This window comes from Empidonax traillii, unplaced genomic scaffold (assembly GCF_003031625.1).
Source record: "Empidonax traillii isolate 1590-97213 ecotype Southwest subspecies unplaced genomic scaffold, ASM303162v1 scaffold106:size2091409, whole genome shotgun sequence".
Taxonomy (NCBI): Eukaryota; Metazoa; Chordata; class Aves; order Passeriformes; family Tyrannidae; genus Empidonax; species Empidonax traillii.
The window spans coordinates 1,232,392-1,258,354 of record NW_020955299.1 but is presented as its reverse complement, the minus strand read 5'-3'; the positions used below and the strand labels follow the sequence as shown (position 1 = coordinate 1,258,354).

General features: G+C 43.7%; 1 protein-coding gene across 1 annotated transcript in view; it reads right to left on the bottom strand.

The window, feature by feature from the left end:
- Window positions 1–25,963, bottom strand: part of PEX14 (peroxisomal biogenesis factor 14) — a 68,637-nt gene that overhangs the window by 25,213 nt on the left and 17,461 nt on the right. The window contains exon 3 of the mRNA XM_027882511.1: window positions 10,359–10,443. Within this exon, the coding sequence (XP_027738312.1) occupies window positions 10,359–10,443 (85 nt within the window). The remainder of the gene's footprint in view (window positions 1–10,358; window positions 10,444–25,963) is intronic.

Below are 25,963 nucleotides of genomic sequence, written 5' to 3'. Positions count from 1 at the left end.
CTCCCAGCTCCCAGACACACACACAGGCAGGCGCTCGCTTTACCCGCCACTGAACTCACACCTCACAAACAAATTATTTAACTGCTCTATCCCCCAAGGAAGACAGTGATCATTTCAAATGCAGCTCCCTGCTCGTCTCTCACATCCACGCAACGGCCTGATAGGTTAAATGCTGCCATTTAATTACAGTAATGGAACCTGCTATTTTTTGGTTGCCTTGAATCCTCTCTCGCTCTCTTTTTTAAACACATACAGAGTCATCTTTTAAACATGTGTTTTATATTTTGAGTTTAGCAGCTGCATTCTCCTGGTTACTTGAAGAGCAGGAGTAATGACATTCTGATATTCCTCTCTGTACCTGGGAGCAGGCAGTCTTTTAAACACTGCATAAAAAAGAAAGGCCAGGGGATGCTGTAAGAAGGGATCCAGGCTAACACTGCAGAGGCCAATCTGCCCCTCCATTTACTGAGATGGTTTGTGTTGATTTTATTGAATGAAACCAGCTTAGCCTCTCCCACCACCCCCCAAAGCAGCTGGGTCTGGAGCAATGGATAAACATGAAAATGCTTAGAGTACTTTTAGTGAAAATGCTGTAAACATCAGCCCCTCACGATGTATGGCACAGTATGGATGTATTTACAGATCTGTGGAAAGCAGTCAGAATTATCTCAGATCCAACTGCTCTTCATACATCTGCCTCAGTGCCACCCTCTAAAATGGGGATGGTATTTCCTGTTTCCCACTGAAATTTGGAGTTTGCAAACTGTTTCAAGAATGTAAAGGTCTAATGAAGAAGAAAAAAATGTAATCAGAAGTGCCTTAAATTAATTTTATAATCTTGCCATTTCACGAAAGGTGTCAGAAGCTTAGTCAGTTAATATTTGTAGAGTACTCTGAATATGCAAAGTGGCATAGAAATATGGGCTATAGGTGGGTGAAATTCTGGAGGATGCTGCAAAACACTCTGCTCTTGAGTGAACTCAGGAAGGGTGGATAAAACCTAGAGGGTTTCACTGTGGGTTATCACTGAAGGAGGACACATAACACAGTACTATAAGTGGCACAGTAACTGTTTGTGGGGGTTCCATTTCATCCTGCCTGCCAATTAGAAAAAAATCAAGAAACAAAGCTCTAGTACTTCCAAGTCAAAATAAATTCTTACCTATGCTAAGGCCACAACACTCCTAGAAAAATACCCACATTACACCTGTCCTCAGCTTCATTTGTCCTCTAAATGTGAAAAGCTTATTTATTTGTTCCGTGGTAGTTGGCTCACAATCAGCCAGCCAACCATGCAGGGATATTGCCCATCTTCATCCCCTGGTACGGACATCCACTGGTGTCTCTAAAGGATGGAATCTTAAAAGGTGAGGCAAGGCAGAGACAAAGACAAATTTAATTTTATCACCATAAAAAGGGACATTTCCACATGGGCAGCAAGGACATGAATATCATGTGTATGCGGGGGCGGGGGGATTATAAACGCATTTTTGGCGAAATTCAATAAAGCTGATTCCACTGCATAAGGTCAGCAATTTACTTTTAAAAAATGATATGATTGCAACTTTTAATATAACCCATGTATTTGCTGCAAGATGCTGTAGAAGATTGTGTAATGTAACCACCCGACCTCTCCACAGGAGCAGAGATCACCCCATTTACCCTTTATTGTCTTGCTAAAAGCAATGCACATTTGCACGGCATGACAAAGTCAACAGCTTTTACTTCAGAGAGCCTCGGATTTCAGGAGAGTGAATTCCCTGCCCTGCTCCTGGGGGAGTGCAGTCGCCTGGGCTGGGCTCCATCAGAAAGAACAGCGAGGAACGAACCAGAAACTGAATTCCCCTTTTAGCCAAGGAGAGAATGATTGCATTCCAGATTAAAACTAGGAAGGAACAGCGTGCAGCAGAAAAGCAAACTGCGGGATTTTCTGTTCACAGGTACCCAAGGCATGGTTTTAAATGGAAGAGAAATGTTGCCTAAGAGATCCTAGAGAATTATGTCATACAGGAACTTATTTTATCTTTCCTAACAGAAAGTATCATTAGGTCTGAGATGGATTTCAGCAGAAGAGCAACACAGATTATTCTAATTGCACTCCTCGGTTTAGCCCCAAGAGGGAAGGCTGTCTCTTTAGACTTTAGAACACCAGGTTCATTTACCAGAGCAGGTCAGCAGCTGAATTCCTTTACTTGCTCCAGGAAGATTGTGGAGAAACCCTGGGCTGGATGACCACGAAGAGCAAATTCCTTCTATCACAACAATATTTTTATACAAACCTACATAGATTTCTTCAACTGTCTCAAGGTGAATCTCGCTTCAAAGGTCAAAGCTGCGGGGCTGGATTAGGATTGCACGCAATCCGCTCCAGCCTTGACATTGCTGACATTCTCGAGTGTGCAGCTCTCCCCTCCCGCACCCGGCTGATGGAAGGGAATTCTCAATCTCTCTGCAAGTGCAGCAAATCAAAAAATCACAGGCTGCAGCACCCAGAACCCCAAACCAAGCATGTGAGAGCAGTTTACAAACAGAGCCAGCACAAACCTTACCCAGGCAACAAGGCAAGGGTGGTAATTAGCCCCATTTTACAGATGGGCAGGCTGAGAACAAGAAATGTACCCAAGGCCGAGCAGTCAAGTCTCAGATCTCCCATGGCTGCTCTTAGATTGTAACTGCAGAAGTGACTTTCTTTTGGCACTTGGCAATTACTGACACTTGAAAACATGATAAATAAATGATTAAACTTACAAGTCAGACGTAGGGGCTGGGACTTTTTTGCCTATCTCTAAGTCTCATAATTTCAGGACTCAGAATATAACTATTTTAGCATTATCTTCTAGAATAGACTTCAACTCCCTCTGCTGCAATCATATTATTTTTTTTCAGTGCTACCAGGAATGGAAATATTAGTTTGTCAGTAAACAAGGCAGATATGACTCAAAGTACACCCAGTGAGCAATAGGAGTTAATTTTGCAAAGCCATTTTTAACGGCTCTTTTACATTACATAGTTACTGTCAGATAGCCAAGTGGAGAGACATCATTAAACCCATGACATTCCAATTATTTGTTAAAATTAAGCTTACAACCAGTATTTTGTAGCGTGTACAATTTCCTCAGCATCAAACCGTTCCAATTCGTCAATGATTTTCAAGCCACAAAAATGTGGCAAATGGGGATTCTGGACTCTTCCCTGAGATCATGAGGAATTTCTTCAGTCCTGCAGACACAGGAGATGCAGCAGACTTTCCCCAGTATACTCTAAATGAATCTCCTCCCTTGCTCTGTGGAGTAGAGATGTAAATGGCTCAAGATCTCTGTAGGGTGAGCCTGGTGGGAGAGGAAGGATACTACCAACAATCTGACTTGTATCCTCTGGGGTAGGACACACAAATAGGCATTTAGAGGATGTAAAATCTGAAAGTTGCTTCCTCAGTGTTCACAACATCACTAAAAATCAAAGGGGTGCCTCTCATGATACGCCTGAACACTTCACGTGGAAACCAAAGAGAAAGTCGCTGAGGTTTTCATGGGTTAAATATTAAATAGCAGATCTCGTACCAAAGCCCTTTAAAATTACCTTGTTTAGACAAACACACTGTGGAGATCAGCGGATCTTGGGCTTTCCATGACTTTTTTCCTCTGCTCCCTTTAAACAGGCTCAAGTAGGATGTTTTTCCTCATGTTCAGCAGCAGAGCTCAGAGCCAGCAGAGCAGAGTTTTCAAGCCAAGGGTGCAAGTACAAAGCACTGCACGAGGACAAGCTCGTTGCAACTATCCAGTAACAACAATGATATATTTTCCTGCCAGTGAAAAGCACTTCTGTGAAAGAGTTCTTTAGTTCCAGCTACAGCTCATCAATAAACTCCTAGAACATAATTTTTTCATACAGAAAACGTTTCTTAAAAACAAAAAACAAAAACCACCCAAAATGTTATGGAGAAAAGTAGTGATTTCCTAACAATTAAAAAAGCATTTTTCCAAATGTTTTCACTGTAATATTATGGTACATATTATATTATTCTATTAATCTCTTTGTATTGATTAGACTCGTGTCTGATCAATACAGAGTGATCTGACAGGTCTATAATATTTCATTTAAAAAAAAAAAGTGATTTTAAATGTTAATCCCTATGTAATACAAAAACAAATTTCCAAATCTCAGAATTTCCAGTGGGATAGCAATCTATTGTTCAACCTAGTTTCCAGTTGCCACTGAGTTATAAAACCCGACTGTTACAAAACAATGAAATGTAGAGAAGTGCAGTGTTTTCTAAAATAGCAAACTCACTTATAAGTAACTACAGATTCTACCATACACACTCTTTCTTTAATTAGCTGGCTATTACAGGCACGAAAAGGTAGGAGAAAGAAGGGATTGCCTTCCTTTGCGCACAGTTATTCCCAAGCTGACGTCAGGTGTTCTTCTGCCCTCTCATGAACCAGTAATGACTGGGAAAAGAGTCAGAGATGAGCTCTGAAGTGATTTTCCACGTGAGCAGGGACTAAATAGATTACTTTTCCCAAATTCCTCTCAAATCTTGAGGAATGCTAGTGAAGGCTTTTATCAGCTGTTAAGATTTCCTCCCCAAACCCCTGGCAACCCCGAAGAAGCACCACATCTGATCCCTAGGATGTCCTAAGGCTGAGCAGTTTATCACACCTTGGTAGCTCTGCTGCAGGTCCCTTCTCAACAAAGGAGCCAAGAAAATCCCTTAAGTTCATGACAAGTTCAGACACCACAAACAGTGGTAAAATTGATGGGGGGAAAGAGTCAGCATGATGAATAGGCTGGTACTGCACACCCAGTGACAGATCTGCCCACGGAACAGTGGCGGGACAGGGAGACACCTCCTTCCCAGCAGATGGATTGAGACTGTCAATCATTTTCAGGAATCAAAAGGAAGCAACTAATAGAAAATACAGAACAGTGGAACTAATGTCAGGATCCCAAGCACATCTATTCTTCTGCATCCTGATCCTCCAGCAGTGGAAATCTCACCTGCCTGCTGAACATTATCAGCACTGGGCAAACACAGCAGAGTGCCACAGATGGATGGTGGCAGTGCTGATTCAGACTGGAACTGGTGTGAATTAGTGAAAAAGGACAGCCTTCATTCTCTCACTCCTCGTTCTTCAGGTCCCTAATAAGCCAACCACATTTCCTCATTTATGCAGGGCTGTGTAGAGTCAAATTTTGGACGGGAGGCACCTAAAGAACAAACTGGTTGCGTGACCAGGTGTAGGACATGTTTCATTTGACCCAGCAAAATATTATAAGGCACATTAGCTGTCTTGCACAGTCATAAACAGAGGCCTAACCATCTTTAGTAATTAAATATCCCATAGTGCTTTTCAAGAATCTTAGTAAATTTTTTACTCAGTAATTACATTCTCTATCCCTAAAGCTCCCTTTGCAAGATCACTTAGATAAAGTATTCTTCATTTCCTCTCCTAAAAACCACGTAGTGATGTTAAGCAGCTGCTGTCCTCTACCTCAGAAGTGGATGCTCTTTAGAGGAAAGCACAGTGAGATCCAGATTACAGAATCACTGAATGATTCTGATAATGACAGATAACCCTGGAAACACCAGCAAACATGCTCCATGCAAGGAGCTGCAGAGTTTCCATGGTTAATGGGTACAGTGTGCTCCAAGACCCTCCCATGAAAACCACTAAGAACATGCAGAAAGCACTGACTTCCCTTTAACCTCTGCAGCCATTTCTGTGAGTCCACACAAACTGTTACACTTCCTTTATGCTACTTGAACACCTGCTGCAAATACCTTTAATAAGCAGAAAGCACACCCTGCCTGAGCTGGGGAACCTTCTCTCCTGTCTTAATTTGTTCCAAAAGCTTAAAACACCTTCTTGCAGTAAATTTTTGCTATCAGTGTCTGGATTCCAGGTCTCGTTTGCAGCTTTGCAAGAGGAAGAGATGTGGTCTGGGGTGCAAACCCCTGCGTCAACAGCTAGAGAACAAGTTACCTGAGCTGCAGGTACGAACCAGGACAGGCCTCACTCACACAGTCAGTGCAGTTGTGCTGGGATAGAGTGGGTTTTTTTTTCATGTAGCTATTATGGGATACATTTTGGATTTGTGTTAAAGGCAGTGGACAGGTGCTGTGGAACATCCCTTTGGTCAGCTGGGGTCAGCTGTCCCAGCTTCTTGTGAGAAGCAGGAAAGGCCTCAGCTCTGTGTAAACCCTGCTCAGCTCAGTCCCCCAGCACTCCTGGAAGAGCCAACATGTACATCCTCACCCCACAGCTGTGTATCAAACACAGCGATCCCTGTAAAAGCAGAAGGTTTGGAGGGCTGGAGCAGCTTGGCCCCAATGGGTATTTTGACAGCATAGGTTACTAACTCTATTTTTCTGTCTGAGTTGGCACTGGACTCTATTGGCTTGCACTGTATTTTCTTCTCGAGAAAAAGCTTTGTGAAAACTGTTCGAGCTTCACTGAGACATGTTAAAGAATTAATTACAAAGTAAAGCTGAAGGAGAAAATTAATTTTGGAAACACAAGAGGTTACTTTTCTTTTCCTCCCTTTTCTGGAAGTGGGGGAGGAAAGGCAGTTATTTTCATCTTCATGCTGGGGGCAGGAGTTGGGAGCTGTCCAGTCGATAACCTGGCCATCAGAACAAGGTTTGTAATTAAAAGGTCAGTGACCTGGAAAGCTGGGGCCTCACTCTCAGGGCTTCTCAGTAATGACGGCGCTATTAAATTAAGACTGTTATGAAATCAATGCTAAAAAAGCTTTCATGGTAACGAGATTCCATTCAAGGACATGCAAACTGCCTCATGAAATGGACTGAAATTATAAAAAAAAGAAAAGTAATAAAAGAGGGTTAAATTGAAATCTGCTGAAGAATTTGCTGTCTTTAAAGCCCTCCAGCAGTGGGCTGTGCCCCCTTCCCTCAGGTCCTCAAGGTGATCCGCTTGCGTTTCTTTGGCAAAGGAGAATTCTAAGACGGGGGGTTCACCTCCCAAGAATGCAGACTACAGAAAGAGGAAGATAATTTAGTCAGTTTTCTACTGGAGATTCTGGGGCTGGCAGCATTTGTTTCCAGGGAATCGAGTGTCTCAGTGCTCTGACTGGAAAGGGGCATGTGGAATTAAATACTTTTTTCTTCTCTTCAGAAATCACCACAGTCTGGCACCTTGACACGGGCAAAATTTTCTGGAACCCTGATGCACTGCAGAAAACCTTCTGGGTGGACGTTTTCCCAACATAACTCAACAATTATACATTAACCTGCTCTAATGCACTTCTGTTCTCCCATCACCATTATTTCTGAGCTCCTCATATGCTTTTGTCTGTTCCCACAATCCCAGTCCGGGAAGGCATTACTGTACTCCTTTCACAGATGAAGAGAACAAGCAACTCACAAAACAGTTCTTCATCCAAGATGACACCAGTCTGTAACCCGGCAGCTTTTCCCTTCTCTGCCCCCAAAACCCAGCACCCTGAAAGCAGAGCTCCCCGCGAATGGTGCACTTCCACCTCCCTACTCTGCCCTGCCAGAAGCTCCAGACTGAGGGCACACAAACTGAACAAGCCACATGGGTTACTGGATGGGTAACTGAGCAGTGCAGGACATCTGAGGCACAACAGTGAGATGACAGACACATTTCCACAAGGGTTTAAACCCCACATGCTGTCTAATTACTCCCAAGGCGCCGCTGATTCTGTGGCATGTCATCAGCAGAATCAGCGAGTTGGACAAAAAACAAACAGCATCTTTTTTTCCTTTCTTTTCTTTCAGATACTCTGAGGGGAAACAGCTGTTTTTTCCCTTCATCTGAAGAAGTTCATGATAAAAAGGAGGAAATGTCATAAATTACACAAAATGCCAGTGTAAGCTTCAAAGAAAATGATAAATGATTCTAATAACTTCATGTTTCTCATTAATGCCTCTGTATATGGGAGTTTAAAAGTGCTTAAGACAACAGAGAAATCTCATCCAACTTTTGAAAGCCCTTTTACAAATTCAGGACACCCTCACTCTCCCAACTGTCATCAACACGATCCCCCCATGTGCCAGAGGGAGCAGATGAGCACCCCCTGACCTGCACAGAACCAGGAACCCCCCCTGCTTTGATTGGCCTTTTTTTGGAAGGAGATTCATAGAAGAAGAGGGAAAAATTCTAATTCGAGGCAGACCCATCTCTGCACGTCTCAGAAGTGAAATTTCCTCGGCAAAGCCAGGATTGCAGGACCTTTCTGACCGGCAGTGAGGACCTCTCTACCAGCCAGCCTAAAGTGGGGATGACCCTTATCTTTGGGAATGACAGGGACCGTGTATCAGAGAACAGGGGGGCAGGCCCCTGAACTCTGTAACCCCTCATCTCCTCGGCACTAAACCAGCACGACATCCACGTTTCAGCAATAATTGCCTCCATCTGCAAGAGCACAGAGGTGCCACACCACTGGGAACCCTGAACACAGGCCAGATTCCACATGGACCCACCTCCAGTGGCTGCTGGGCACAGGCACTACTGGACCCTGATCCTTCCTATCTCCTACTGTTAAGTTTTCAAACAAACAATTAGCACAAAGGGGAGGAGGGCTAATTAACAAACAGCAACAAACAAACAGCTCTACCAAACCATTTCAGCTCTTTAGTAATTATTAGCCAAGTAATTCATAAGAAGTATTAGTCGGGCCACAGTTTCTCTGTGCCTCCATCTCCCCACCCTTCCTCTTCTCCCAGTCAGGGATTTATTAAAATTAAACAGATTAGATGGAGCTCCTGATACTAAAAACTGTTCAGCAAAGCCTGCGGTGGGGAAGTGCAGAGCAAACACCAGAGACATTTGTCTCTAAATTGCTCTAAATACCTTCTGCAAATGAAATTCTAACCCAGCTGTGTTGAGAGAGAAAATGAGGAATAACTGGTCATTGTCAGCACAGGAGAAGATCAGGCAGTTATAATATTGCACGATATACTGGGGGCTAAGGATCTCTCGGCAACAATAGATTTTGTATCAGGTTACCCCGGGTAATCAGCACAGCTTTTAGGCTCAGCTTTCCCTTGCTTCATTGCTTCGATGATAGAGTTGAAATCCCCAAGCTTTTATGATTAATTACTCCCCGTAGGTCCACATATTTCAAGGAAAAACCCACGGAGCACAGCGACCAGCAGGCTCCAAATTTTAATGTCATCCTGATGGCAGGGCAGCGCAAGCAGCATACCTCTGCGATTGGAAATGTCCCGTTAACCGGCACGAGGACAAGCAGGGAGAGGATCACACTCCAAGCCATGTGAACTACTGGTCATGACATCACTGCCAAAACACAAGGCTGCCACTCCCTCCTAGGTCCTTTGCCACTCAGGATGAGCGAAGTGGTGCATGTCCTTGAACCTTCCATCTCATGACATCAGGTCTCAGGCACCTCAGTAAACAGTTCATAACCCCAAACAGAATAATATATATTTCACAGGCTTCCCTACTATTCAAAACTCAAGATCCTTAGCTCTAGAATTTGACGTACCCCGAAGTACTTGTGACCTCAATGTGTAAGTGGGTCGCTCCCCTCTGAAGTCTGGAGTTTGTATTTTCAGTATCATTTCAACACTTAAGGTGCTCCACAGTGCCTGTAATTAACTCCAAGTTAAAATTGTCCTTATTATTTACATCTTGTGGTAAGGATCTAAGCAATATGGTCCCAGGAGGGTAGCAAAATATGGAGCGAACTTCACCTGAAATGCACCGCAAGTTGTGGAATAAAAACTTTAGAAATAAAAAAGGAACAAAAGATAGTTCCACTATGAGTCAGAAAGTAAAACAAATGCTCAGTAGGCAATGGCTGAAGTATGTTCCATCTGTCTAAGACAATATAGGATTTGTCAGGATCTGTTCTATCCGTGCTATAGAAAAGGGCTAAACTCAGTCAGTGGTTTACCATTTCAGCCTCAAAGTCAGGGTGACCCCAAGCTTGACCTTAACCTGACCTTGTTTACTTTCACCGAGTCCTTTGCCCTTCACTGTTCTCTCTCTCTTCAGAAACGTTTGACCTTTTCACCCAGAAGTTGGCCAGTGCCAGTGAGGCTAAAGCTGACCAACCAGTCCACAGCTCTGAACTGTCCTCATTGCAGAGAAGATATGATGATAACAGTTAACCCAAAAACTTCCCATGTGTCTTTTGTATTCCACAATTCCACATCTGGTGCCAATATTGCTCTAATCACTTGGGAAGAGACTGATACTTCTTAAAAACTTCAAATCTCCTTTTGAGGCAGATCACTTGCTTTGTCCTTAACATCTAATTTTCAACAGCAATACATTTTGGCTTTACACTTACTCAAGGTCCGTCACTACCACTGAGATCACAAACTTTTTAATAAGAGTCCATACCTTTCTTCTTCAGGAATGCTCTTCTGGTTGCAAGAGGACTTTGGCGGACCCGTGGATTCTGTAAAAACTTCACTGCTGTCACAATCTGAGGAGGGTGGGAGGATTGGAGAGAGAGAGAGAGGAGAGATAAAAGACCCAAGTTAGGAATGGTCAAACCCCTGTTACACATTATGCATTCTGTGCTGCAAGGCAAGGCATCTCCACCACGCGGCTCAAATCTAATCACACAGCACAATTATGGTGTCCCAACCTACGAGTTCTTGTTGAGTGACTCTTGGAGCAGCTCAACCTGCACTAAAAACTCCACTGAGATTCTCAGGGCTTTCTGTCATTTATATTGTGATCTTCTTACCTAGGTGGGCTCCTACAGTTAAGGGTAACCCTGAGTCAATGCATGAGAAGTAGTAACAGCTGGCTTACTGTAAGAATGCTGCCTTTCTATCTGACAAAGCTCCCTGGAAATTCTAAGAGATTAAGGCCTTTTCTGCCATCATTCTAATTTACTGAAAGCAATAAACAAACCTCATCTTGAAAAGAAGCAACTTCACATCTTTTGGATCCCGTAACAAAAATATCAAAAAAAGGTCACTTTTAGTGACAGAAATGGGTAGATGAGTAATCAAAGTTCCACACCAGCAAAACCCACAGGCTACTTTTGTCTACAGACAGCCTTCTACACATCCTTCTTTAAGGTGACAGAGAACCTGAAACAGAGCACTCAGTCAAACAAAGGGTAAAGTGTGGGGAGATACTCAGTGGCATCATCAACAAGGGCACTGGAGTTTTACATTTCCACTTAGTGCCAGTGAAAGGTATTTGTTTTTTTTTCTCCACTTTCCACACACTCTGCTGTACTGTTACACACCCTATTACATGTTGCTGCACCAGTGATTCATTCCACTTTTACACAAAGACATCTGTTCCAATGGTGGTATCGGGAGGAATAATGTGTTAGCAGCACTCACTCAGGTGATGGACACGTCCATGTGAACTAGCGGAAGGCTTTACTTCCCTCCTCTGGAGCTGAAAATAACCATCCTAATATGCTAGACCTGCATCAGGAAGGTCTTGGAGAGTTTACCTTAAAACATAGTTTCTGGAATTCAGTTCCAAAAAGGTTTTCAAAACTTCCACAGCAGCAGAAGAAAGGAAAATACAGCATCACTCCTGGAATCACCAAGTTTCACTTTGTGTTGGAATCAAACGCTTCGAATATGCATTTCTGGTCAGAGAGCAAAGTTCTGATGGGTTTAATGGCACTTTCAATGTACTCCTCAGTGCATTCCATCAATGTTTTTTTTCTTTTAAATTGCATCTCTTATTTCTTTAAATACATTAATCAGGCTAGTGTAGGCAAAACGGATCCATTGGACAATGCAATAAACATGAATTATCATCTATCCAACATGCATAATGGCTTAAAAATACATAATAGCAGGTGTAGTTTAAATGATTAGTTATTACACCTGTGGTGGGTCTGATTCAATTGGGGAAAATCATCTTTAATAGGTTAAAAGGTTTAGATCACCAGGCTTCCCTTAAAGTGGCTGTAGAGAGGGTATGATGGAGTACGCTGTCATTACTAATTCATTTAAGAAAAACATGGGGGATACAGCAAAGAACAGCATAAACGAGCCAATCCAATTTCAACATCAGGTAAAGCAGAAAACACCTTTTAAAAAAGCAGGATAAATGAATTTGGGAGAGAGATGAAATTGACAGATTTATTTTAACGGGAATTTGACAAAGTCCCAGCACACTTCCAAGTTGGGAGGAGGAAATGAACGGGGTCTTTTTAATTCTTTTCCCTTTTCTTGTTTTCCTGCGTTTTTTGTTTTTTTTTTTTTCCCCTTAAGTTCACGTGTGGCAATTCTGAGCCATAAAACACCAGGGCAAAACACCCCACATAAAGCCCACTTGGGCTTCATTTACGTGCACTTGATCTGCCTGCAGCTGAAACGCAGGTGACAGGCAAATCCCAGGTTTAAACCGCGCTGATCCTGCTGTGCCAGATGCACGAATGCAAAGCGCCCGAACCAATAACCTTACCATAATATGCTGAATAAGAAAGATGCCCAAACGAGCAGCCAGGCAGACATGTGAACACATCAACACCACTTCCCTCCTAACAGCCATAACTTGTGTCTTCAGAAACCCCTCAACGCTCCCCCCTCGCTGAGCCAGCCAGAGACGCTGCAGGCCTGCACTTTTGCAAGCTCTTATGTTTAATTATCAATTTTTAAGCATTAAAAAAAAAAAAAACACAACAAAAAAACCCCACCACTGTAAGAAACAAGCAGTAGTTCTCATTGTGCTGTTTCAATCACAACCACGGGAACACTTCACTGATTCTGGCCCTTTATTAAAACTTATTTTGGCCCTGTAAAAATGTAAACATTTCAGTAGTAAATTTCGCTCCAAAATAAACTTCTATTTTATCTCTCCCCTGCACCACTTCCTCCATTATTCACAACCTTTTTCATCTTAAAACAAAATAAAATTACAAGCAACAACAAACTCCATAAAAAAGAATGCTGGACATGTATTCCTCCTCCCAGTAATCCCATGTTTCTCATATTTGTGTTTGCATTTGCCTCTGAACATTCCTCCTATAGGCTGAGCTGAAACATCTTCATTTTTATAATCCATCTTGTATACACAAGCAACTTACAGAGCAATTTTGGCCATGTCAAAATGCCAATATTTTCAACAAACACACACAAGAACTTCCCTACCTTCTATGGATCATTTTCTTTGCACAAACAAGGGCAACTGCAGTCCATAATTTAAACAACAGAAAAAGGAGGAGGAAGATGAGAAGACTCGCAGCCCTGCGTATAGCCAAAAAAATCATGCGGCAAATAGCACTCTGACTCAGCTGCTAACATTGTTCCATACTATTTCTGTAGCATTTGTAACACTTCTCCACATTTTTATGGTATTAGGACACTGCCAAATAACGAGCATTGTATCACTGCTCGGATTGCCAGCACGCACCACCCAGCACACTGGCTGTGTCTGGTGGGTCAGGTACATATTTCTGTTAAAGAAAGACGGTGTATTTGGCTTTTAAAAGCCAGTCAACTCCATAAACTTGCTTTCCCACCACCACCTGTCCTGCAGTGACAGGATCCACAAAGACATCTTCCTGACTGAGTGGAGACGGGTGCAATCCTGCAGCAGGTCTTGTCCTGCGGTTTGGTTTTCCAGTTAAAAGATGAATGTCACTATTCACAGATTATATTTGCAACTGGCCAAATTACATAAATTCAGGCCAAATATTCTGCTTCAATGTCAAAGATATAAAACAGAGACAGGAACTTTATTGCAGGTGTTGTGGGAGTGCAGCAGGCTGGCAAAATTCTGGGCCAAAGCACAGCACTTGGACGTTACAGCCAAGGTCCCCCACTCCTAATTTCCCTCCCTTTTGTGTTAATGGGGAAGATAAAGACAGCCTTATTTCTTATTGTGCTCAAAGCTGCAGGGTTTCCAATAAAGCAATCTAAATGACTTTATCAGTTATTAGCATTAGAAAAATAAACCATGAAATTTAAAATACTGTGGCAAATGCCTATTTTCTACCATCTCAAAGAAAGAAAAAAAAAAGCCAACAAACAAAAACCAAACAACCAAACCCAATCAATTACCAGAAATGTAAAAGAAAATCATCAGACAGAAACCAAACAACCAAACCCAATCAATTACCAGAAATGTAAAAGAAAATCATCTTTATCAACAAAAGTTCCAGAGGGTTTGCTGAGAGAGTTCCACGTGGAAAACAGACTCCAAAGCCACCAGGAGTGCAGCCCGTAAGAGCTCTAATAGATTTCCTAATACTGGGAACCCTCTGTAGGTTATTACTAAACAGCATTTGTTGATAGACTGAGACTTTGAGATGACCTGTGATGTAAAGGTTGGGTCTGAATTATACGTTGCAAGGGATGGTATTTTGTCTTTCTGAGTGGATCTGTATCTGTTTAAATGCAACACTTCTTTTCATTAAGCAGAGGCGGCCCAGGCCATGAACTATGCACAGACAGTTTACATTACATGTGCGGAAGCAATCAACACTGGCAATATACATGACGTATGTAAAAGAAGTTGGAATTAATTTTTTTCCAGTGTATTAAAAAATAATAATATGGCAGTATCAACAAACACTCAACCTATTTCAGCCAGAGCAGAAGGCCACGGCTATAGGGCAAATGGAACTGATCAATATATTAGCCTGCAGCAACACCCCCTCAGTGTACGGCTGTATGTTTGCAAGGCTCGGAAGATTAAATTGTCTGTGAAAGGTTTCTGCACTCCTACTCCAAAGGAGATACCCAGAATCCTGTTAACAAGCATCAGGCTAAAGCCAACTTACGTTTTAACAAGGGCTGACTTAAAAGCCTGGCACGGCGGTGAACGAGAAAACCCCTTCCAACAGAAACGCGGCATTTTAGTAAGAAATCAGTGCCCTGCCAGGACTAACTTGACAAATATGGTTATCGGTGGCACACGGAAATAGTTGCAAAGCAGCTGTTAATCAGGGAAACACATCATAGAACGCTGATGCCAGCACTCGGAAAAAATGCAAGGGGCTAATTATGAAGCCATATATCTCACTAAGGAGGCACCGCTCCCGCATCCCGGCAGCGCTCCCGCCCAGCCGGTCCTGGGACACCGCTCCAGCCTCCTCCTCCACCACAAGCCTTGCCCCAGCTCAGCCACCTGCGCCCTCCAAAATTCCTGCGAAATTCGTGTTCCACAGAAAGCGCTTGTTATTTGTAAAGGGATTATCTGCAGGTCAGTCAGGGGAGGGGGAAGGCTTTAAAGCTCCTGTGATTTCATTGAGATTTATACGAAAACATGCAGAACCCCAGGAATTATTTTGGTTGAGAGGTAAACTAGAAATCTATGAAGTTTGGCGGATCTCAAAGTTGGAAGGAGAAAAGTTTAAAAATGCAGGAACAACAATAACAAAGCCCTCCTGTAAAACAGCAAGGGGGGGGGAAATTACAATTTAAAGCAAGATTCACAGAAGGCAGGAGAGCAAGATTCACAGGAACAAAGGCGAGGAAGAAAGGGGCTTTGAATCCTATCTGAGATTAAGAACCTGGAACTAAGAGAACACCGAGTAGCAGCCAAAGCAAAACCAAAAAAAAAAAAAAAAAAAAAAAAAAAAAAAAAAAAAAAAAAAAAGAAAAAAGAAAAAAAACAACAAACAACATAATGATAAAAAAAAAGGGTAATATAAGATAGAAAAGGGAAAATCCCAGGTTCTGGGAACTCCGAGTCCGGCTGACACGGAACTCAGCCACCCACACGAGGGGTGAGGGAGCTGCTCCCAGCTGTGCCCCTGTCACGGGTCCTGCTCAGCAAAGGAGCCTCAGGGGGGACCTTTTCACTCTAAACTACCTGTAAGAAGGTTGTGGCCAGGTGGGATTCAGGCTTTCCTCCCCGGGAACAAGCAATAGGACAAGGGGAGGTAGTCTTAACCTGCGCCAGGGGAGATTTAGGTTGGACATGGGGGCGAATTCCCCCGCAGAAAGGGGGACGAGACATCGCCCGCAGGGCTGTGGTGGAGTCGCCGTTAAAGGGAAGACTTCAAGTGCCTCGGTCCGGTCGACGAGGCGGTGCTGGGTCACGGGGTCGGGTGATCTCGGAGGTGTGTTTTTTTTGTGTTTGTTTTGTTTTGAACGCGGTTCTGTCGGTTCCGTGAGGGCGAACCCCGGCGCTCCCCCGGGGCTCCCTCAGGGCTCCCTCGGGCCGGGCGGCCGGCGGAGCCCGCGCGCCCCCTGGCGGCGCCGCCGCCTCCCCGCGCCCGCCGTTCAGGAGCCCCCAAATTAAGTGTTTTCACTCAGTGGAAATGAAATGTTTTTGCAAGATGAAACAGAAAGAAAATTGAGGTTTTAGGTAATTACTAGTTGGCATTTACATATCACAGGCTGGTTCAACACCTATTCATTTTCCTCTTTTATTTTCAATTTTTTAAAATTGCTCATTAAAACGAACACATGACAGGGAACGGGGGGGAAAAAAAAATTGCTCTTCCTCTTTTTCCCGAGGACTACAAAATCCAGATCTACTTTAAATACATTTATCTATAATTATCACATACAAAAAAGCCTCACTTAATTTACATGAATAGGGTGACCAAAAAAAAAAAAAAATTAGAAAAAAAATTTTAAAAGCCAAGAAAAAAAAAAACCATCTGAGCTGTCAGCGTGTTGTGCCTGCGGAGCGCTGGGGCCAGGCTGGAGCGAGCAGCGATGGAGCAGCTGAGACTCCTGGTGTACTGCCATCCTAATCCCATCCATCCCACCCGCCGGCTCAGCTGGAGCAGCGCTGCCTCCTTCCCCTTCAACATATTTTCCCCTCATCCCTCCTATTCCCACTACAAAGAAGTGACTCCACACAGTCCCTGTTCCCAACTTCTTTGTTCCAGAGCCACTCCGCACCTCCTCCAGCTGCTCCCGAGGGTGTGACCTCTCCACCTCCTTCATTCACACAGAAGCACAGCCTTCCCTCACATAACCTCACCATTTCCAGGGGTGCTGGTCTGCAGCTCCAACCACACTCCCAGCTCGCTGGATCCTCCGCTCAGATTCCCTTTGTTCAGTTAAACACATCTGTCCTATGCAAAGCCCTGAATTTTCTCTGCACCCCTTGAGCTTTTTTTTTAATTTCAACCTTGTGAAAGTCTTGTTTAACCCCCACAACATCCCATTTGTATGAAAAACGCTATATAAAATAAACTTTTATTGTATCGTATGTTAAGGACATAAAACATCCCGGATGAAAGTGTACAGGAGCTGACATGATAGACTAATATATTTTAAGGTCTATTGTGTAAATATGTATTTAGGGAATTCTAAAGCATGGTATTATTGACCCAAGTCTCTCTTAAAACACGTTGATATATGGAGTGAAAGCCCTTATGAAAAGTAGCAACTTCGTCTGTGTAGTAGTCACCTTTCAAAGTGAAATATCTCTGTCATCTCCAGTTTTTCATAATTCCATTGAAAACACAGTGGACATCTTGACAAAATTCCTGTCTTTTCAAGAGGAATAATATTCAAGTTAAACTCACATGCATAAAACTAAAAAGAACCAGAAACTTTCACACATTCATTACAAGAAATGTAAAATAATTATTTTGATTTGCAGAGAAAATGTGCTAGCTATGTATTTTTTTTTAACTTCAGAAAGAAATACACCTCCAAATGAGACTTCATAACATCAGGTTTAACACAATAAAAACTGTTACGGGGAAGTGATAAATGCTGGAAAAAACATAAGAAATATGAGCAGAAGAGCAAACTAAATGTATTAAACTGATAATGCAGCCGTAATAAATTTAACCAGTGAGCAGCATGAACCTTTTTTCTAGAGTTCAAACATTTTAACTTTTTACTGAAGAGAAATCATCTCACTTTCAGAGGGTCAAATAAAATTTAAAAATCTCCTTTTTGCACTACTGCCTAAACTGAAGTTGCAGTGCCAGAACCACCAAAGAAGGAATTGCAGCGGGATGAGCAGGGTGGGGGTGTGGGGGGATAACTCCTGCAATCCAACTGGCAGCAAATGATTCGAAGTTCTGTTGACACAGAAAAGGCAATAACCTCCAGTGCCGAACGAGGGGGATCCCTGTGAAGAATCCACGGAGCAGCGGGTCAGTTCTCCTGCTCCAGGTAAGGAATCTGGCCTCCAGGTGGGTGAAGCTCACATGCCATGACCAAACTGATCCCACGGGATCCAATAAAAGGTGCCAGAGGGAAGGTCAAAGCTCAAAACTTGGTAAAGAGGAGCTGATTTGGGTAACTTTTTGTGACCCAATTTACACGTCTCGCCTCTCCCTTCTTGCAGGAGGAAGCTTAGGGATCACTGGGGCTCTGTGCTGGAAAATTAACACAAGTGTCAAGCTGCTGAGCTGAATCACCCCCCAGGAATGTCATGACTCAGTGTCCAAGATGCTCACTACAGCAGAACTAAGATCAGTGCCTGGCTCCACAGCTCCATGATCCACGATCCAGCTGCCAGGGCAGCAGCACCTCCAATCTCACCTTCCTCCCTCCTCTCTCCACATCACCACCCCTGCAGCTCTCCAAAGAAATCCTTTCTACCCTGTTACCTTCACATGTGTACAATGTAAAAACCAGCAAAGCTGTCATTTATTACATTTCCATTCTTTTAACTACGGGCCAGGCAAGGACTGCTGGAGGTGCATTCACACTCCAGGGAGCTGCAGGATGAGGTGAGGGCAGGATGTCCATGTCACCCCTAGCAACTGTGCCTCAGTACTTAAAACCACTGTTGAATGGGAGACTGCAGAAGGCTGAATCAATCAGAGATGCACCAGAACAGGATCACTGTTCACACTTAGATTCTTCTAATTCCACAGCCAAGGGAGAGGAAAATACCTGTGACACTAAGGTTTAGATTTAGAGCAAGAGGATCAAAAGCAGAAGCCATCTGTGGAAGATGCCATAAAGATGTTTTAGACTGAAAGGACTCAAATGGACAAGTAAACCCAGCAAGTTCGTTCTGTGAACCTGCGATTTCAAGAACCCCATTTCAGAGAATTTTTAATCCACAGGAAATTTAGATTAGAAAATGAGTGTTTTCTTTTCAGCAATAAACCCCCCCAAAATTAGGGGTGAAGTCACGGGGCTATGATGGTGTTATGACAGAGTAAATAAGGAGACACTGGAGGAAACTATTTGGATCACCAGGATCTAAGAAACAAAAGGTTTCACGTTGGAAACACGAAAGAAGCTGGAAATTGTGACAGATGCACAATAAATCATGCAAACCACAGCAGTTGGGAAGAAATAGCAAAAGAAGAAGAACTTAAAACACTGGAAGACCTTTTTGTAAATTTAGTATTTTCCTTGGAGCTCTTTGGGACCAGGTTGGTCCTTTTTACTCTGCATTTGCACAGTGCCTGGTGCTGGTCTGCAATCGGCCTCCTCGACATTTATTACAACACAAATAATAATAAAGGCTGAGCAGACCATGCACTTTGTTCCTGCTGTTAATTGCCCCATTAAGGGAAAAACGAAGTAAGGGGCAAGAAACCTGATTGGCCAGAGCTGCCTCGTCTGTGGGGACTGCAAGTGGAATAATTTTATAGATCCGAAAGCAGCTGCGCCCCTTGCCTTTGTCCAGTTCTCAGCAGAAAGGAGCTCACACCACACAATTCCCCCCTCAGAGGGAGGAACTTGCATGGCCAGCCTCAAAAGCAACTCAGCTTCCCTGTCAAATCTCAGGATGCCTCCTCTGTAACAGGGGAGAAACGATAAAATGGCAAACACGAGGAGCATTTCCCCAGGAGCTGTCCAGACCATCAATAATCCTGCAAACAACGGGCCCATTTCATTTTCCCCTGCGGTCACTTTGGTGTTTTTCACGGATGTTTCGTTCACTACTTAAAGAAACCAAGCAGAGAGGTGTCAGGACAAATTCAGGATGTTGCTCCACTAGTCCAGCACTGCATGTCCCAAAAAAATCCCATGCACTCATCACCTACTCCTCTCCCTTGAAACCCTCGAGTAAGATGCCACCATCCTAAACCGAGTTAAAATGTCCAAGAGGATTAGTTCTACAGAGAATTAAACTGACACCAGGGTGCTTCTCCCTAATTCCAACACAGAAATTTAGGTCCAAAGCAGGAAGGCCTAAAAAAAAAAAATCAGAGAAGGTTCAAAATGGCACTTGTACTGTTTTTTATTTTCCTTAAACCTTGGCACAGCCAGCACATGTCAGGGACTATTATAATTATACTCTTTACGTGCTGAAAAATTAATAAACAATTACTCACTTTGGGAAGAAAAAAAAAAAAAAAGAAAGCAGCCATTTCCTTGACAAATGCTGCAGAAAGCATCAACAATCTCTCTGAAATCTGGGTCCACAGCAGGGAATTAACACCGAGGGAAGGATGGCCACGGCTGCTGCCGAGAGCTGGCACGGCTGGAAACCTGAGCCTGGGGTTCGGTGTTCTCAGGAGTCTACACCTGAGCCAGAGGAGCTACAGAGTATTTTTATATCTTAGTTAAAAAAAAAAAAAAAAAAAGGCAGATTCAGTCTTTAATGCTGCTTTGGTCCAAGTAGAGGCTGGTCAATGAACTAAGACACAAAGGTCTGAAATTGGGCTGTTTGAGACGTGCTGGTCTCAACCCTGCTAGGCCAAAAAGGGCTTCCACGCTGCCCTCGTGTCTGCAAACTGAGGTTACCTCTGCTGTGGTAGGAAGTGAAGGCAGGCTCACCTTTCCAGGAAACCATGAGAAAGATAAAATATACACGCTTTCCTGGACGAGTGAATGAGACAGCAAAAACGCGGGGCCTTGATAAATTCTCACACAAATTAATTTGCAGCCTAAATTTTGATTAAAATCTGCTGCTCAGTAGGTTCTCTCCTAAAACACTGGCTCAAGTTCTGTATCAACTTCCCTGAGAATACAGAGGGAACTCATGTGCACTTGCACTGAAAGGCTTCCAATATTCTTAAAAAAAAAGATAAAATTAAATAAAGCTACATAAATGCAGCATATCCCTTTTTAAGCAGCCCCACTCTAGTTGGTTTTCTCCCCACCTTAAATCAATGGTAACCCAATTGCAATGCCTTGCAGCTCTGTCTGAGAACTAGTGGAGAGATCAACGCTTTTTATCTTAAGGATTATGGATCACTCCTGGGCTGAGGAACACACCCAGCAGCCCATTAGAACCACCACAAAGGGCACCCTGGTTCCTCCTCCCACCCCTCTGACTTGGGAAAGCAGCACATAAAACTTCACCCCTTCACGCTGCAGCTCTTGGCCTGCCTGCCTCGTTTCATACTCTAAACACACCGAGATTTATTAACCTTTACAGTAAAAACAAATAAAATGATGATGAAGTCAAACCACAGTGATGTCAGGGCTGCAGCTCGCACCGTTTATCTGGGCAAATCCAATTAGTGCTCAAGTGGCAGAGATACCTGGAAAAGTGCTCACAATCAAATCAAAAAAAGATACAAAAACATTAACCTGATGGCTAAAAACTCCACATTTAAACATTTAAAGTAATAAAGGTGCTTTTATTGAGTATTTTCTATATTTCATTAGGTCCCAAATTGATGAGGAGACCTAGAGATGCATTTCCTGGGCTTTTGGATCCTCGGACCAAAAGCTTGCCTTTGTTGTTGTTGTTGAAAGTCACAAAGAGCGTTTCCTGCTAGAATGGCAAACTTCTTTCTGCAGCAGCAACTCCAGCACCAACTGCACATGCAGGAAGTGCTGGGAAGCTCATGAAGATACTCTTTGATGTGACACATTCATCCTGTGCTCACCATGACGTGGGCAGAAAGGCTGTTTGAATTATTTCTGCACATCAGGGTGTCTGGATTTACCAGAAAATCTCTCAAAAGCCACGGCCTTGGCTGGGAAAGGAGCCACGTGGGTCAGAGGTGGCTGCTGGAAAGACAAGGACCCACTGCACACCCTGGCTCAGAAAAGATGGGAACTGGATAAACAGGGGGATTGGTCCAACCCCCAGCAGTAGGACCCTCAGATCAGGTGTGATGGCAAGATTTACAGAGAAAGCACCCAGCACAACGTGCCTGCTGTGTCCTGAATGCTGTGACTCTGCTGCTTTTGGTCAGCACTGAATTCACTTAAATTTAATAAAAGAGGAATCGGGAGAGAGTCACTGTGGATGAACAGAAGAGCAAACTTGTGTTTGAGTAACAATCCCTCTGAAAGCACAGAACAGCAGACAATAATAGTTCATAATTTTGAGACTTTGTAATAGAACCTTTCCCCTGGTTTGCTTACAGCAGGAGGTTACACTCGCCCCGAGTCCCCACTCCTCAAGCTGCTCTCAGCCTGTACCCAGAGGGGTCGAATGCACACATTCAGAATAGACTGCAGTAAATGCAACATTAAATGCATTTAAATTCCATTCCCAGGTGAGTTAAAAGACTCAAACTTCCCTGAACTATAGAGAAAAATAAGCTTTATTTCCTATTTTTTTCATCTGTTTTAAAAAGTTCAAAAGTCTTTACTACCTTTCCAGGGAGAAGATTTCATGGCAGATCACTGTCAGGATTTTTACCTAATGCTGACCCTTAACTTCCTTTTTTTTTTTTTTTTTTTTTTTTTTGGCAATATGAATCCACTGCTCAGAAATAAATTTAAGACTTAAGAATATCATATGAACAGCTTGGACTGTACTGGGTACCAGAAAAAAAGAGTTATTTCCTGACTTTTCTGTTTCACTGGGCTGCTACTCACACTCACATGCTCTGAAATGGCCCTATGCTTCCCCTTCTGCAGAGAATATTCATGAATTAGTTTCTGGATGCCAAGGGCAGCCACTTGTCTCCAGGGAGCAATTTCTACGTCTCTTTCACTTTTGTGCTTGGGATGTAGCAAATCCCACCGAGGAGTGTCACACCTGGAACTCGCAGGCTGACACACAAAGTGCTGAAAATAAAAAATTCAGCCAAAAACCAAAAAAAATTTCCTCCCTCAAGCAGATGCAACACAGCAACGTTTAGATTCCCCTCCTCTCCATCCCCTGCAACCAGCAGGGATGAGCACAGGGTAAGAATCAGTGGTGAGAGACCTCCTGCTCATGTCTGGAGTATAAAGAGTCCTGGTTTATTATTCTGCATTTGCATGTGGCAGCAAATGTGTAAATGTTTTAATAATACAAAAATCCCAATAGAGTGGAGGAGGAGGATATGAAAGAAAGAAATACAAGGACATTTACTTTCTTGAGAGTGAGATAGAAAGGAAAAGAGAGAAGGAAGATGACACGATAAGGGACAAAAGCTTTCTGGGGTATATCTGGAGAAAGCTAAAAGAGGAATCATTAGGAAGCCCACAGTGCATCTCCAGTGATACAGTGTGGATCAATTCATTTAACACTGCCCTGTACATTTACAGAAAAGTACTTTTGATATAATAAAGGCTCATAAACACACAGAAATTGGGTTAGACCTGTTTCGAATTCCTGCCAAACAATGGTTCAGAAAAATGAAGCTCTATTTTAATTAGCTCGACTCAAGAGTGATTTGATAACAGCAGATGCTGTCTGGATGCTTTCAGCTTGATGGGCTCCACATACATGAACTTAAGAGTGGCTTTGATGCAATTAGGTGTCTCTCTCTCCTGTAACATGTGTTAAGCTGAACCAAGGCCTTGTATCTCTTCAACATCCTGAACTAGAGAGATCTGACACTCCTCCTGCTTCTTCTCCAACTGAGTGGAGCTGAAGAGAAGCAGCTCATCTGGGGCTTGGCTTACCCACACAGCTCCAACAACTTGAGGACAGAGAGGAACAGGCACCAGTGCAGTGCCCACAACACAGTATTAAGGTCTGTCTCTACCACAAACCACATTTCCTGGCATGTCGTGTTCACAGGCTTGGTTAGTCCCAGTCAAAAAACTGCCCTGTCAACTGCTGCTTCAACTCCTGCCATTTTCTGTAAAAACAAGAGGGACTCGGTAATGTTTCCGTACATCCCTCTCAATCCTACGTTCCCAGAGGCTCCTCCATACACACGCTGTTCCACTCGGTCATGGTATGGCTCTCACACCATTTCCTTTCAGAGACAACTTCTCCTATTCCTGGAAATATTTGTGCATCGACACCTTAGAGACTCCCTTTGCCTTTCTGGAAGGGATGCACCCACCTCACACTGCAGCCAGAAAGCACAGGCATTTGCTAAAGGACACATGCAACATAGGAGCTGTTTAATGCATCAGGGACAAGGCTAATAGGAGGTCTTGATTTGTTAATTATCTGTCAGTTTGTCACAGCTGGGCTGCAAGGAGTGGGTGAGGGGGAATCTTCCTGCTTGGTTCTTTCTCTAAATGCTGAATTAGGCTGTCAAAACCTTCATCCCACCACAAGAGGCTGTGAAAAGAAGAGCCAGACTATCCTTTTCTTCCTCCTTTTCCCAGCAGGATACGCTGCTTCAGATGTCCTACTCTCCCACCACGTCTGCAGAAACGTCTGTGGCACATAGAAAGTGACCTTCACACCACCACACCATGCCCAGTTTAGTCCAGGGACACGAGCAGACCTGAGCAGGATAAATCAGAGAGCAAATCCCAGTGCCAGGGAAGCACACAGGAGGCATTTACTCTTTAAGGAGCCCTAAAGTTGCTCCCTGCTTGAATCAGCAATTTCCAGGCAGGGTTTTGGAAGGCCTGGCCCCTGTGAGAGCAGGCAGAGAGATGTACGTGGAGTTACAGAGATAAAAAGGTGCAGTGGTGTCGATTCCTTTCCTTCTCACATCTCTGCCCCACGCAATCCTCTACGTAGAGGGAAGAGTTCAGGCTGTGAAAAGGGATAATTCTTGGAATACCCCCACAGAGACAAAGCCAGAAAAGCAGAAAGCAGGCTGTGACACAGCACCAGAATTTACCATAAACGCTTCTGCCTCCTCAATCCAGCTAAACGTGGCCGTTAAGCCATGGGAGCCCCGGGAGATCCCCACCCACTCCTCTGTTTTCCCTGCAGGTCACATCCAGAGCATCCCACCCCTCCAGTCCTCTCCTCAACAGGCCCTGGATTATGAAAAATCCCCTGCAGGAGCTTCCCACATCCAACAGACACACCCCTTCCTACCACCAGCGACGCTGCGCCCTTCCAGGTGTGGGAGGCTCGGGATTTATTCCCCGTGCACGGGGGCACTGCCTGCTCCAGGTGGGAAAACCGAGGGATCAGAGCTGTAAACTCGCCTGAACTGGAAAAAAACTACCGTGAGGATTCCTCTGGTCATCAGAGCTGTTAAAAAAGGTGTCTCGAGGTACCAGTTGTGTGTTTTACACTCAGGACAGCCAAGGAGCACACACACATGGTCAGCACACAAGTTGTATTCTCAGAGCAATTTACTTCATCTTTTCCAATGGCACCAAAAGCACCAAAACTGGTGCTTTTCATCTTTTGACCTAGAATCCTTAAAACCAACATTTCATTTTCTAGTGTGATCCACCTACACAGCAGTAAGGGCAGAATAAGACCTACAGTTTCCTCTAAATAATCCTACTGATTATTTAGTCCTGAGCACTAAAACTAATGATATGTTTTGCACAGACAGTCATACCTTCCCCAGCTGGGGTCTACCGAGAAATCCACTGGGGACAAAATAACTGTCTCTATCTTTCATCAGGTGAAGTTAATAAATCCATTTGGGGCAATATTTGCAGAGCTTGTCCCTGGAAAATAAAACCTGCTGAAGCACTGCTTCTCCAACTTTCTGCAAGCTTGACTCCCTTTCTCACTCATCTGTTGTGGTGGCTCATCCCACATTCCTCAGCTGAGGTGGCAGCAAGTTCCTCAAGGAAAATGACAGTTACTGGAATAAATGCCACCTCCTCAAAGCAGGAGGAACAGAGCTCCTCAGAGCAATTCCAGGTAGAAAGCTGTTTACTGGTAAGTGACTTTGTGACTTCCTTTGAAGCTTTCTGCCTCCCTCTGGGGCTCTAACCCAAGTCTGAGACACGCTGCTTTAAGGAACTGCACCACAAAGAGACACGGCACCGGCACCAGTGATGACAACGTGGTGACACAGCATCGCTGCCCACACCCACAGAAGAGTTCAGGAGCATTTTCCCAGCAGGTCCTGG